The 15,785-nt window shown below is 33.5% G+C and overlaps 1 protein-coding gene across 13 annotated transcripts in view; it reads right to left on the bottom strand.

Moving 5' to 3' along the window:
- LOC106880938 (palmitoyltransferase ZDHHC9) overlaps positions 1–15,785 on the bottom strand; it is a 169,219-nt gene continuing 153,434 nt past the window's right edge. For 7 of the 13 annotated variants that reach the window (XM_089339432.1, XM_089339434.1, XM_089339438.1 and 4 more), the window contains one exon: positions 1–834. In XM_089339432.1, the coding sequence (XP_089195558.1) occupies positions 626–834 (209 nt within the window). In that variant the 3' untranslated portion in view covers positions 1–625. Of the gene's footprint in view, positions 835–7,611; positions 7,680–15,785 lie in introns of all 13 variants that reach the window. The other 6 variants (XM_089339442.1, XM_089339439.1, XM_089339441.1 and 3 more) reach the window with 4 other exon arrangements.

Raw genomic sequence — 15,785 nt, 5'->3', positions numbered from 1 at the left:
TTTTTGTTTTTTTAAAGTTTCTTGCAACAAAAGTACGCATGCTCACCGCTGGACAAAGTAAGCACCCCACCCACCCCATGCACATCTATCAGACAAATCCCAAGGAAAATACATACATGCATGCACACACACACACACACACACACGCACAAGCACACAGCCGTGCATACACTCACAGAAAAAAGTAAAAATTACAAATAATGCACATTATCAATGCATGTAATATCAATGTTATGTCATATATTTTTTTTTCTTTTCGACACACACACACACACACACACACACACACACATGCAAATTTTCATTGGTTTATGTGCGTGATGTTGCTGTTGCTGTTTGTTGTTGTTGTAATCTTCGATACAACAAATAAACAAATTCGCTTGTATCCATATTTTACTTTTCACTCGCACATACAGAGACCAAAAAAAAAAAAAAAAAAAAATTAAAATGTCTATTTAAATAAAAACAACAAAAATGACTGTACAAAAATAACGTACACAAAATTTGGAAAAAAAAAAAAATTGTTTTGAAGGGGTGGGGCTGGAGTGATGTGAAAGAGGAAGGAAAAGAGAGGAAAGAGAGAGAGAAACTGATGCCAAATGAGGGCTTCAAAAATGGCCAGCCTTTAAATGTTCTGGTTTACAGTGTCACAACTGCTGTCAGCATTGTCGTGCAGGATTAGCCTGCGGGCCTCCACTTCTGGCCAAGATTTGCTGCAGATGGGATGATGTTGGGCATGCTTTTCCATCGGAGGAGAACCACTTTCGGTATAAACAACGTCTGGCAAAGTTCGTGGCTGGTGACAACCTGTGTTTATCGGGTCAGCTTTGTCAACTGAAAATAAGAATAAAAGAAATTAGACTTAAAAAACATATGCAAAAAAAGAAAAAAATTAAAAGGGTGATTCATAAGTCCCTTTAGCATTTAGATGATAAACAATACTAAAATATTAACCCTTTCGTTACTGTATTTATTTTTGAGATTCTGTGTTTCTTTCAATTAATTTTGAATATAACAAAGAATTTAGTAAAATAACTTAGTTATCATTAAGCTAGTGTTAGGAACATAAATTGTGACTAAGGTTTTGGTGGAAGATTTTAATTCAGAACTTTTGAAAACAAGTCATTTGTACTGCAGAACCAGAGGTGGTTTCGGGTGAGTTGGTAATGAAAGGGTTAAAGGGACTTTAGAATTGTGTCATGCAACTGTGCAACAACTAGAAATATTATCAATTTGTTGATTTGGTTAGGATATAAGAACAAAAAAAAAAAACTTCAAAATATATTGTATATGTTGGTATATGGGATGTATTTTATCTCTTTAAATAGGTCTCAAAAAAATTATCCCAGGCCCTACATGTGAAGTTGGGCCTATATTGCATGCTTTAATACACTAAAAACATTTTTTCTACCCCCGTTACATAAAAAACACCCATGCCTGTGCTGCGCAAATGAGCACTTGTGCCAGCTCTGTGTAGCTAGCACCAAGTACACTCTGTATAGTGGCTGGTGTTAGGAAGGGCATCCAGCTGTAGAAACCCTGCTTACACAGATGACTGGAGCCTGGTGCAGCCCTCCAGCTGGCCAGCTCCTATCAAATCATCCAACCCATGCTAGCATGGAAAATGGACACTAAATGATAATGATGATGCACTGACGAAAATGGGAACCATATTATATGCCTATGCATCTTTTATGCCATCACATTTAGTACTTTTTAAAACATAAGATGGCTGTGTTGATGTTGATGATGATAAAGAGGAGGATTTCTTAAATTCTCACACATAACCTTGAAGTTGTCAGGTTAATGAGAAAGCCATTATGTTGTCACTTGGCCAGCTAAAAATAGTAGCAAGACCTCACTGATATTACATTCTACAATTTTAAAAGGAGAACGACACAATGAACAATATAGTCATAGATACACAACATTGGTGGGATAGTCATGGATGGAACATCTTTGATCAGTGCTGACTGGGAGAGGCAGGGATCGAAATAACAAAAACTGCAACAATCAATGCCACACATTTATAGAGGAAGGGCAAAGTTGATTGAACAAACCCAAGTCAAGCTTGGCAATTGTTTTGTAGATCCTTCTACCAAGGAATGAAAAAATTCATAACTAACATCAGAAGGATTTTAACTCAGAATCAGGACCAAGGGTTCACAAACAGTGCTCCATAGGGGGTATCTAATCAGGACCAAGGGTTCACAAACAGTGCTCCATAGGGGGTATCTAATCAGGACCAAGGGTTCACAAACAGTGTACCATAGGTGTACCATGGAAATTTTTTTAAAAACCCATTTAACCCTTATGATACCCAACCTACCCAAAACTGACCTTGGTTCTGTGGTACAAACTGTTTTCAAAGCGATATAAATTAAAAAACCTCCCATCAAAATTTCATGCTAATTTGTTTGAAATACCAGATTAATAATGAGAAAGTTCATCATCATTTAACATCCACTTTTCTGTGCTTGCATGTGTCAGACAGAATTTATTGAGGCAGATTTTCTCTGGCTGGATACCCTTCTTATCACAAACCCTAATCTGTTTCAAAGCAAGTTAATAATAATTCCCCCCATAAAGGGATATGTGATTTTTAGGAAGATTTGGTTACTATTTCAAGCAAGATGATTGACTGAGTAGAGGATCTCTCCTTGATCTGATTCAGAAACTTTATTAAGTTATTTTTATATAAAATCACAACAAATTCACTGATTATTCCCAAAATTACTTGAAATACATTTAATTAAAATGTTTTATCAGTAGTGTGGTCATGGAAGGATTAATTTTGTCCTTGGATTTTGGATTTTTATTTATTTATTTTGTCTTTATCTTGTCACAAATCCAGTCTGGAAATAAAATGGTTGTTTCATTCATCAAGGCATCATTTCTTTAAAAGCTAAATAAAGATTTTGATACAAAAATAAATGAAACCAGGGTAACTTGAACAAAATTTAAATTGAATTAGTTGAAATTATGCAAAATAACAACAACAACACAGTAGATGTTTCAAATAATTAAAAAATATAGAAAGAAAGAAAAAATAGCTCTTATGACTTTATTTAAAAGAATTCAAATGAGAGAAAGATGCTGTAAGCAATTAATACATAATGTAACTATCACAACATACAATGTTGTAATGTAATTATCATACAAGAAAATCTGGTAATTATCTCAATATAAGACATAATGTGATTATCGTGGCCATAAAATTTCATAATGTAATTACCGCAACAGAAGACCTAGTAATGTAAATACCACAACAGAAAATGTAATTGTTATAAGATGCTGTAACAAAAGTATCACATAGCAAGATGTTGTAATGTAATTATCATGAGATCTTATAATGTAATTATCACAACAAAAGATCTTCTAATATAATTATCAAAATACTAGTTGTTGATATGTAATTATCATACCTTAAGATGTAATTATCACAGAAGACGTGATATAAATATCACACCACAAGAAATTGTAATTATCACAGAAATAGATGTTGTAATACGATTACCACACTACAAGATCTTGTAATACAATTATCACATCACAAGACCTTGTAATGCAATTATCACAAGTTCATGGAATGTAATTAACATAACCTCAAATGTATTGCAAATATCACACCACAAGATATTGTAATTATGATAGAAGTAGATGTAATACAATTATCACACTACAATTACCACATCACAAGATCTTGTAATACGATTATCACACCACAAGGTCTTGTAATGTAATTATCATACCACAAGATCTTGTAATTAACCAGATGTATTGTAAATGTCATACTCCAAGATGTAACTATCAAAAGATCTTATAATGTGATTATCAGAACACAATACATAATTATCAGAGGAGATGAAATGTCTTTTGTGAAGAAAACTAGATGTTGTAATTATCATATTGATGTTATAATTATCACATTACAAGATGTTGTAATGTAACTATCAACGCTATGGGTGATTGTCACAAGATGCTGTAACATAATGATCACATCACTAGATGTTGTAATGTATTCATCACATGGTAGGGTTTGCTATTTGTATCATATTAGTCACAACACAAGATGTTATGTAACGTGTTCCACATAATACAAGACACCATTGTGATAAAACCAAATATTGAATTTCCTTTTGTCAAATGAGAAAGAAAAGGATTATTATGTATGGTAGAGAGAAAGTAAGAAAGAATGTGAGAGAGGGAGTGGAGCAGAGAGAGAAGGGAGCTGAGAAGTAGAGAGAGAAAGAAAGAAAGATGACAGAGAGAAGAGCAGAGAGATGAAGTGAAAGTGGCAGTAAACAGAGAGAAAGGGTGAGAGGGGTAGAGAGAGGAATAGAAAGAGAGAAAGAGAAACAGTGAGGGGAGTAAAAAGAGAGAAGAAAAGTGTGAGCAGAAGAGAGAGGGGAAGTGTGAAGAGGAGTAGACAGAGATAAAGAAAGAGAAAATGAAAATATGTGGGTGTGTGTTTGTAGAAAGTTAAAAAAATCTGCTGCAAAAACAAAATATTTACAACACAGGAAGATGATAGTCTGTTATATTTGGTGTGATTGGAGGTTGTTGAAGAAACCCCAAATCTCTAAACATCAGAGATAATCTCACTTATATAGAGAAAGCACTAAATACCAAGAGAACCATGTGTATATTGTAATATAGAGGAAATTAGTTCAATTTCTATCTGTAATAATAGATTGATAATATGGTGGACAATTTGGAAATGTTTGGGACAAAACATTCATATAGCGTTTAGCCTAACTTTTTACTCTTTTACTTGTTTCAGTCTTTTTGACTGTGGCCATGCTGGAGCACTGCCTTTAGTCGAGCAAATCGACCCCAGGACTTATTCTGTCGGGCTCTTTTGCCGAACCGCTAAGTCACGGGGATGTAAACACACCAGCATCGGTTGTCAAACGATGTTGGGGGGGGGGGACAAACACATACACACATACATATATATATATACATATATACGACGGGTTTCTTTCAATTTCCGTCTACCAAATCCACTCACAAGGCATTGGTCGGCCCAAGGCTATAGTAGAAGACACTTGCCCAAGATGCCACGCAGTGGGACTGATCCTGGAAGCATGTGGTTGGTAAGCAAGCTACTTACCACACAGCCACTCCTATGCCTATAGGTCAACTTTGATTGAGATCATGTATGATTAAGGGCATTCCAGCCATGCCTTTTCCATCCAGTCTTTTATTTTCATACACAATACATTGATAGAGACCCTTGATGATATGTCGTGCTTGAGAAGACTCATCAAGCCAAGTGAAATCATAATCGTGGCTGATGTTGGTGTCACGTAACTCGCACCTGTATCGGTGGCATATAGAAGCACCCCCATGCCGGTGGCACATACAAAGCACCCATTACACTCTTGGAGTGGTTGGCATTAGGAGGGCATCTGGCTGTAGAAACCATGCCAAATCAGACTGGAACATGGTACAACTCTCAGACTTACCAGTTCCAATCAGACTGTCTAACCCATGCCAGCATGGAAAGCAGACACTAAATGATGATGATAATGAGATACACACACACACACACACACACACACACACAATGGACTTCTTTCAGTTTCCATGTCCCAAATCTACTTAAACGGTTTTGGTCAGAGCAGAACAAAAGTAAAGTACAATTGCCAAGGTGCTGCACATTGAGACTGAACCAGAAACCATGTGGTTGGGATGCAAGCTTCTTAACTCATGCTTGTTAAAGAGAGCAATAGCTCAACCCTTTTGATACCAATCCGGATGAAACTGGCTCTGTAGTACAAATGTTTTGTTTTCATAAATCTTCCATTAAACCTTAGTCACAATTTATGTTCCTAACACTAGCTTAATGAGAACTAAGTTATTTTACTAAATTCTTTGTTATATTTAAAATAATTGAAAGTAACACAGAGCATCTCAAAATAAATACGGTAACAAAAGGGTAAAGAGATTAATTAACAGGCTGCATCCATTGTAGAAGTATCATTAAATGACTTGCTTATTTTTCATTTACTTTTTGTGTTCCTGAAATTGTTTCAAATAGCTAAACATACTTATTATCAAAGTACACAAAAATGAAGGGACATTTATGCATTAAAAAGAACATAAATGAAGTAACATTTATAAGAATTTAAACTTCTTTCTGCTGTTTTAAGTCACACAGGTGTGTGATAAGAATTAAATGAAGGAAATGTGTTAAGTAGTGGAAATGTGTTAAGAGTAGAAAAAAAAAAGTGCAACATTTAAACAAGAGAATGGTGGATGAAATTTAACTGCTGCTGCTGTGGTATTCTAAATTGCTGCTAAACTTAGATGAAATAATTTGAAAAAAAATGTTTTGCTGTTATTATTCATTGACTTTTTATTCTTTTATTTGTCTTAATCATTAGATTATTGCTATGCTGGGACACCTCCTTGAGAGGTGCCCCAGCATGAAAAATAAATATAATTATTTTTTATTGTTATTACTTATTAAGATTAATTATTATTATTATTATTATTATTATTATTATTAAGCTGGTAGAATTGTTAGCATGCTGGACGAAATACTTGGTAGTATTTCGCTCATCGCTATGTTCCGAGTTCAAATTCTGTCGAAGTTGATTTTGCCTTTCATCCTTTCAGGGTTGATAAATGAAGTACCAGTGAAACACAGGGGTTGATGTAATCAACTAGTTCCCTCCCACAAAATTTCAGGCCTTGTGCCTTTAGTAGAAAGGATGATTATTAATGTTGTTGTTGTTGAAGCATTTCCTCCAGCTCTTTAGATTTTGAGTCCAAATGCCACTGAGATAGACTTTGCCTGTCATCCTTTCAAGGTTCCCCACTCTCCTCAAAACTGCTGACTTGCACCAAATTTTGAAATCATAACTATTATTATTATTATTATTATTATTATTATTAAGGAGAAAATTGTAAAGTGGCAAAAAAGATAGGGTGTCAAAACAGCCATTTTACAGTATTTGGTTCCATCTGCTGTGTCTTGAATTCAAATACTACTGAGATCACAATTGATCTGTGGTTATTGATGTAATATCAGCTACGTATGTTGGGTTTGATTCAATCAAGTATTTTCTTCTCTCTGATGAATAAGCTTTGTGTTATGAAAACTGTGCTTGACTGACGAAGGTAGTATTACATAATGGTTATCTTACATAAATTCTTGAAATGTGCATATTAAATATTTTCAAAATATCAACTTTTGGCTTTGTGACTATTCCAATATATATACATATAAGTTATTTGGATAAGGAACTGAGCCAGTAGGACTTTCCTCTAATTGTGAAATGATTCCTTGAGACTGCAATTGTATGTATGTAGGAGTGTGTGTGCATGTGAATAAGAGTGTGGGTATAAAATAGTACATGCGACTAGATATAAGCTCTATCTGTGCATAGATCAATCAGAAAACATTCATAAAAAATAACAACGACAACAATAATAATCATAGTTATTGTTATCATGGAAAGAACAACAACAACAATAGCAGTGACCAATGTGAAGAAATAAAGCAGAAATGGATGTATAAGTTTGTCACTTGGAAAGTTCTGCCCTGGTTCTATGTGTATAATATGGCAGAAAGCAGGAGACAAAATGGGAAGGACTCACCTTGTTACCCAGATCAAGTCATGGGAAACTAGACAGCTTCTTACCAGAAAGAAGATTTGTAGTGTCCCCTGTAATGAAATTGGGGGGGTAGTTCAAAAGCAAAGGCACTAATTTTCAATCAATTTACTCAATTCAAGATTGTGGAACGAGACTGGCACATAGCTTTTGGCAACACACATTAAAATAGATGTGCGTATACATACATATGCGTAAGGGAAGGGAATTATATCAAGAGATGGCAATCCTGAATCTTTTCAGTGATTGTATTTACAAGATTATCAACTTATTAAAAGAACAGTTGCTAATTAAAGGAATATTTGCTAATTGAAGGATAAGAAGTAAGATAAGAAAATGGTTTGATATTTGTTGTGTGAAGGTGCAAGTAGAACAAGGAGGTTTTCAATTCTATATAATTTGACTGTTATTAATATGACCAAATCAAGAATTAGGTTTAATATGGAAATTTCAAATACATAACCAAAAGACAAAGAGAGACGAAGTTCACTGTGTCATGCTGTGTTGTACTAATCAAAAGGTAGTGCTGCAGTTGCTTGCTGTCCTTAAATATCTCTGATCAGTTTATAAGCAAATGCTTCTATAATTTGCACAGCAATGACATCACTGCTGTATTGTTCTTTTAAAGTTGAATGTGCTTCTATTTATTGTTCCTTGTCTTAAGTGACCCTTGCTAGTTATTATTATTGGTCAATGTTGTCAGTGACGCAAGTAATTCTATCATTTATCAACAATATCATACACTGCCTCGTTCTGAGAAATAAAACTGGCACATAACTCTTGGCAACACATAGCAAACAGGTGTGTATGCACGTGTGTGTGTGTGTGTGTGTGTATGTGTGTGTGTGTATATATATATATATATAAAGTATGGGGGTTAAGTTAAGTTCACAGGTGATCTAAACGATTAGGTACGCTAGGCAAGTGCTGTAACGGATTACTGGGGCTCCAAGGTTATAGCCGAGATGGTAGTTATAGAGCCATTGCAGATTTCCGATTCAGCAGATATATAATTGTTAAACAGGACATCAAACATTAAGGCAAGGCAAACATCTCAAGTCATATACAATATTATAATAATTTATGATAATTTCTTCTTATAATAATATTGTATATGACTTGAGATGTTTGCCTTGTCTTAATGTTTGACGTCCTGTTTAACAATTATATATGTGTATGTATGTATGTGTGTGTGTATGTATATATATATATATATATATATATATATATATATATATATATATATATATAGAGAGAGAGAGAGAGAGAGAGAGAGAGAGAGAGAGAGAGAGGGGGGCATGTGTGTGAATGGGGAAGATTCTGATTGTGAGATTGCAATCCTTAATCTATACAGTGATTGCATTTATCAGGTAATTAACTAATTAAGGAAATTGTTAAATGAAGGATAAGAAGTGAGATAAGAAAATATTTTTATATTTGTTGTGTGATGGATCAGGTAGAAGAACAGGGAAGTTTCTACCTTGATACACTTGACATGGTGTTAATATGAATAAATCAAGGATTAGGGTTTTATTTGAATATTTCACATACAGAAACAAAGACAAAATTTTTAAAAATTAAGTTCGCTGCACTACCAATGAAGATATCGACATAAGGAATGCAAGAAATAGCCCCTAAAATTATGGGCGAGAAAATTATAAATTTTAGACCAAAAAGGAGTATTTTGTTCATAAGTACTTCACTTCCTCTGTTCTAAAAGACATAAGTTTCATCCAGTTCATTTGCATGAGTTAAAAAGCACTGAAAAGTAGGATGGATAGTACTGAAAATCTAAGTATTCGAAGTAAATTCGTCAAAAGAAACCAATTGCCTACTTTCCAAAAATAAACATATATATATATATATATATATATATATATATATATATATATATATATATATATATATATATATATATATATATAAAGTGATGTTAAATGGAAGCAGATGAAGATTAATGAATCAAAAAAGATTTTTTTTTCTTTTGTTTTGTGCTATTTTGCTGATAACTTAAGGTGTATCTTCAAAATTAATTCTAGAGTAACACTCTCTATATATTTTATTTTATATATATATATATATATATATATATATATATATACTTACATCCTCTTCTTACTATATTTATAATGAAACACAACTTATGAGTTGCAATTAATTTTGAAAATAATCAATAATTTAAATGGATTTAGTAAAAATAACTTGTTCAGAACATAACTTAACAAAAGGATCTCAAATAAGTCATGATAGGAAGTTTTGCTTTTGACATGAATGTTTTAACAACAGAAATACTTTTCTATGATAGGAGTGGATGTGGTCTGAGCTAAAAGGTTTTAGACATTTAAATATACTCTAACTGTTTAGAATTTAAACTAGCCATATCCAGCCCGTATATGCTACCTGTTTTATTTTTGGCCAGATCTGAACTCTCACAACTGCCCTACAATGTCATTCTAAAAACAAACAAATCTTGGAACTACAAGATAATGCATGATTAATCAAAATCAACAAGGATATATAGAGTAATCTAAATTCTAAAGGGTTAATATTAAACTAATTTTATCTTGATGCTGTGCTTGGTATAAATAGAACTTTAACATCTTTTGTCTTGGGAGGGTCGTTAGGCCAATAATAATCCGTTCTACTGGAGGCACAAGGCCTCAAATTTGTGGGGAGGAGACTAGTCGATTACATCGACCCCAGTGTTTCACTGGTACTTAATTTATCGACCCCGAAAGGATGAAAAGCAAAGTCAACCTCGGCGGAATTTGAACTCAGAACATAGCGACGGGCGAAATACCGCTAAGCATTTTGCCCAGTATGCTAATGACTCTGCCAGCTTGCTGTGTTTGTTATGCCAATAATAATAATAACACACTGTGTTTGTTGTTGTTATTGATGTAGTGACCTTCCCAAGACATACCAAGATTCGTCTTAACACAAGAATTCACAAGAATCTTGCAAACCAAATTAAAAAAAAAAAAAAAGAATTTTAACAGTTGTTATACTAACTGGTGTTACCTATTAATTATTATCTCTGAGAGAGTTCTTTCACATTTCCTATGCAAAAGAATGGATTCTAATACAACAGGTTTTTTTTTTAATATTTTCATTGTGATTATTATTGTTGTTGTTGAGGTAAGAAAAAAATCTTTATATTTGTTGTGAGGAGGAGGAGGAGGAAAAGTAGGGCAGTTTCTACCTTAATACTCTTGACATGGTGTTGATATGATCACTTCAAGAATTAGGTTTCCTTTGAATATTTCACATACAGAACCAAATACAAAAGGGAGTCAAGTTCACTCCACTACCAATGAAGATTTTCACATAATGAATACAAGAAATATTTTGTTCATAAGTATCTCCTACTCACTCTTCAACCCATTTTTTTGTTTTTTATTGTTGTTGATTAAATTCTCAAAAGGAAAGATTGATCAGATTAAAAGTACCTACTTTCTTATGAAAACAATGTCTTCTAAAGTAAACGGTTTGGGTATGACTAAAATTACAAAGCGCATCACCTAATGGTTAGAGTGCTACAATCATGATTAAAAGGTCATGGTTTCGATTCCCGAACCAGGCAGTACATTGTGTTCTTGAGTAAAACACTTCATTTCACATCGCTCCAGTCCACTCAATTGTAAATGAGTAACCCAGCAACAGACAAGTGTTCCAATTAGGGGAAATGTTGTCACTTATACACCATGGAAACTGAGTAACAGGCCCTATGGGCTTCAGGACTCAAGACTGTAATATCTAGGAGACTCATTTTTTTCTCTTTTCTTTGTCCCTAAGATTGAATGTACCAGAACAAAATATGGAATAAGCTAAATGTAAGACTGATAGACGGTAAGGAATTAAATAATTGAAAAATAATTTAACCTTTAAATATTTAAACTGGCTATGTGGACAAATTTGAAGATGCCTGATTAATTAAAAACAATTTGAGTATATAAGCATTACATCTGAATAATCTGAATGCTAAAGGATCAACAAATGAATGGTCAAATGGTTAAATCAGAGAGAAGCTGTGTATATATATATATATACTACACATTAGTTTTAATTATTTATTTTTTTAAATTATCAAGAATCAGGAAAACACGGACTCAAATGAGACTTCCAACGTCACAAGACCTATAAAAATATCCAGTTGGGATAACAGCCTGTTGCGTTATTGTAATTTGGGAAATATGGCTCCTTCCTGGAGCAAACTAGACCGTTTACTTCCAATATAAGGGCGGCATACAAAGACACCAAGAGTAAAAACTGAATTCAACACAACATGCAGATTGAATGAGAGAGGCAATGCAATGAAATAGGGAAAGATAATCGAACAGAGTAAAAGGGAAATTAAGAATATATATACATATATATGCAATGAAAGGGTACATTCACTTAGTGATTACAAGTTTTAATGAAATCTTTTTACTAAAAAGGATTTTTATGGATAACACACAAAGGGGGGGGGGGAGCCCAAACTGCCAATAGGATATGTAACCAGTTACATAACAAAGCTGAAAACTAATACAAATATTGTTTATTATATAACAGCTTGAGGCTTACATTAAGGAATATGATTGAGAAAAGAAATGAAGAAAATAATCAGTTTGGATTGTAGCTGCAAATAATAGCAAATCTAAATCGCATTACTTTGGAAACTGCAATAAAAAAAAATTGATACAAAAGCAGAAAGAAAAAAAAGGAATAATAAATAAATATATATATATATATATATATATATATACACACACACACATAGGCATCTGAAAAGTAAATAGACACTCCGCTTAATAGTTTTTTATGTGTGTACAGAACTCATTAATATGATGCCCAAACAAGTTGAATCCTTGATTAAATAATTAAATGCATCAAGTGACAATATCTATCCCCACTTGAACGTGGGTGTTCTGAGGGAACAAACTCTCATATTGGCTTTTGGTGCTGGAGACAGTACGGGATTTATCTCCCCGCTAGCAATGTAAACAAGCAAGCATTTTGCACCTGAAGCCATTATGGGAGTTTCTCTCATGGTATCTACCACAGTATAGTTTGTTCAAACAGAGCATCCACGTATAAGTGGGAATAAATATTTCCTCTCAGTATTAATACTGCCTCTGCAGCTAATATACAAATGACAATATTTTGTTTCTAAATATAGATATTCTAAAGATGATGTCTATTTATTTTGAGATGTCTGTGTGTATTATATATATATATATATATATATATATATATATACACACACACATACACACACAAACGTACAAGGGGGTGCTAAAAAGTTCCTGGCTTTGAGTAAAAGAAAATACAGGAGGATCAGTTAATTGTGATTTTATTCAACATATTCCCCTCTCAGGTTCACACACTTATTGCAGTAGTCCTTCAGTTTTTCTAAGTCCTGTAAAAGGACTCAGAAGGTTGGGCCTCTGACCAGGCCTTTCGCGATACCCTTAAAGCCAGGAACTTTTCAGCACCCTCTTGTATATACGTGTGTGTGTGTGTGTATTAAATGTGAACTGTGTAAATAAAATGAAGAAAGCAAGCTTGTGTGATCCGTGGAGAAACTTTTGTATAAAAATGAAGGCATCTGATGAATGACACTGAACAATCCTAGTATTCTATTAACTCGGTTTATTATATGACTAGATCTATTCAAACTCCCTATGCACACCCCAATGGGAAGACCAGTGAAATTATCTGGGAGTTAAATACTACTTCTGATGTTGGTAGCCCATATATGTCCAGCAGTTACAAGGAAATTGTAATGTTTGGAAATGACTGTCAAACAACAAAGTTTAACACTTGAACACTTTAAAAGAAAGCAGAACAGCAAAGATTAGTTCATAGCTTTGTTACAATATGTTGGTGTTGTAGTTGTTTGACCCCAGGTCAACCCTGAACAAGTAGACCAATGACTAACGATATTCCAGACATGATCATTTTGTTTTTTCCAGATTACATTATTCTATCTATCTTCCTTTTTTTAAGATGCTAGGCAAGATTTGAGAAATATATAGCTGCTATCTCTAGCAAATCAAGTGCCCTGCATGACTATGTCGTTAACAAGTTTGTTTCCACAATCCTTGTGCATGGTAAGTTGAGCAGGTTTCTTCTACCATAGCCATGGACCAACCAAAACCTTGTGAGTTTAAATTGTTAGTAGAAACTGTGCAGAAGCCTGTCAAATGTATGTGAGGTAGGGAGATGGTGGCAAAAACTGGTTGTTGAATGAGATAACTAGTGGTATTTTAATCCCTATTAGTTATGCCCTTCAACCCTTACTGCAGAGGACCTGAGTACACTTGAGCACTTGAGACATGGTAACCGAGTTAACTCAATTTTAATAGTGGGGTACTTTCTGGAATTGTCTACATTTCATATGATGTAGTACACACATTTTGCTTTCACTAGCCAACAGAAAGAAGTTGCAAGAACTGATTTGCATATAATTAGCATGTTGCATCACCAACAACAAATTTAATCACTGTAAGGAGGATTAACGCCCGATCAACTTTGCTCTTTGTCCTCTTGCACCCTTATGCGAACATTAAAAGGCAATGACTCAACATGTGAGCAGGATAATAAATTGAAAACAGGTTTTACAACATGCAACTTGATAGTAAAGCAAGCAGGAGCCACTTCATGCCACAGATATAAAGCTCAAGCATAAGCCAATGAAGGGTTCTCAATATTGACAATATGTCCTATTATTACTTATTTGTCATATTTACCAACAGCTCCTGAAATGTTTTACCCTTTCCCATTTAAACCAGCCAAAATATTCTATCGGGTTTATGTTCAAGCTAGCCAGATCTGTCCTCTCACACCTACCCTACAATATCATTCTAAAAATAAGCAATCACGTCATCGAAATCTCAAAGCCATGAAATAATACATGACTAATTAAAAACAACATTAATAAGACAGCATTACATTTTACAGAATAATCTGAATGCTAAAGGGTTAAATATTTATTCAATATTAAATTTGAGAACCCAAAATTCTTTTTTTTAAAAATAAGGGTTAACTGGAATTTTCCTCCCAGTTTTGATCCAATCATTTGAGAAAAAGAAAATCTCAATGTTTTGTAGGAAACTACTGAAATCTAGTTAGACCGGCTACAGCATATGTGTTCAACTGAATTACCCGAGTTCAGATATTTATTCTTAACAGCCCTGAATATTGAGACAGTTCTAGCCTCAGTGCATCTCATAAAAATGGGACGACTTAGATAGATACACAGCTGATGTGTAAACAAAGTTACCAACACTGTTCTTTACAACTCTAGTAGGAATATTGGTCTTTTTTTTTCACACATAAATAGAGAATGCATTTTTGATGGGAGATAATCCAATGCTACCACAAAATAACACACTACCATAAGGTCCTTAGTTATCGTCCTTTTTTGCCATTTTTTTTAAAATCTAAAATAGCAAAAAAAAAAAAACAAGAAAGAGAGCAAAGTCCCAACAATAGGAATGCTAAGTCTAAACACAAACAAACAATAATCAAAGGAATAAAGGAAAAAAATAACACATAGAAGGAAAATAATGGGACTAAGAAAACTTCATTCGTATGACTCAATGGATTTTTTAGCATGCTTTTAACAAAACTCTAAATATATCAGGTAAAAATGGTTGTGATTACAAAACAGTGATGTGAAGGGAAGAAAAAAAAAATGGAGCGTTTAGTCATAAGAACCAGAATGTGTTAAATATAATAGAAAAATGACCACCCAAGTTTTTTATGTCATGGATAAGCACAATAAACAGGAAAACTTGTTTATATCCCCCCCCCCCCCTTCCACTTCATTGCACACAAAGAATATAGTCTATATATGTATGCTATATATACACACACAATATATATACATACATATATATATATATATATATATATATATATATATATATATGTATATATATATATATATATATATATATGTACATATATACATATGTACATACACACATATATACATTTGGTGTCTAAAAATAATCTATTATATTTTTATAATTAAATATTATTAGGAATTGTATAAAATATCGTTAAAGTATTTTGTGTATTGTAGAAGTATAACCAATTTATTGCACATAAATTTTAACAACAAAATCTTATTTGGATCCCCAAGGGCCATATGGACCCTAACCACTGTG

The sequence above is a fragment of the Octopus bimaculoides genome, chromosome 21, assembly GCF_046866305.1.
Source record: "Octopus bimaculoides isolate indiv1 chromosome 21, ASM4686630v1, whole genome shotgun sequence".
Lineage (NCBI taxonomy): Eukaryota > Metazoa > Mollusca > Cephalopoda > Octopoda > Octopodidae > Octopus > Octopus bimaculoides.
This window is presented reverse-complemented; position numbering and strand designations above follow the sequence as displayed.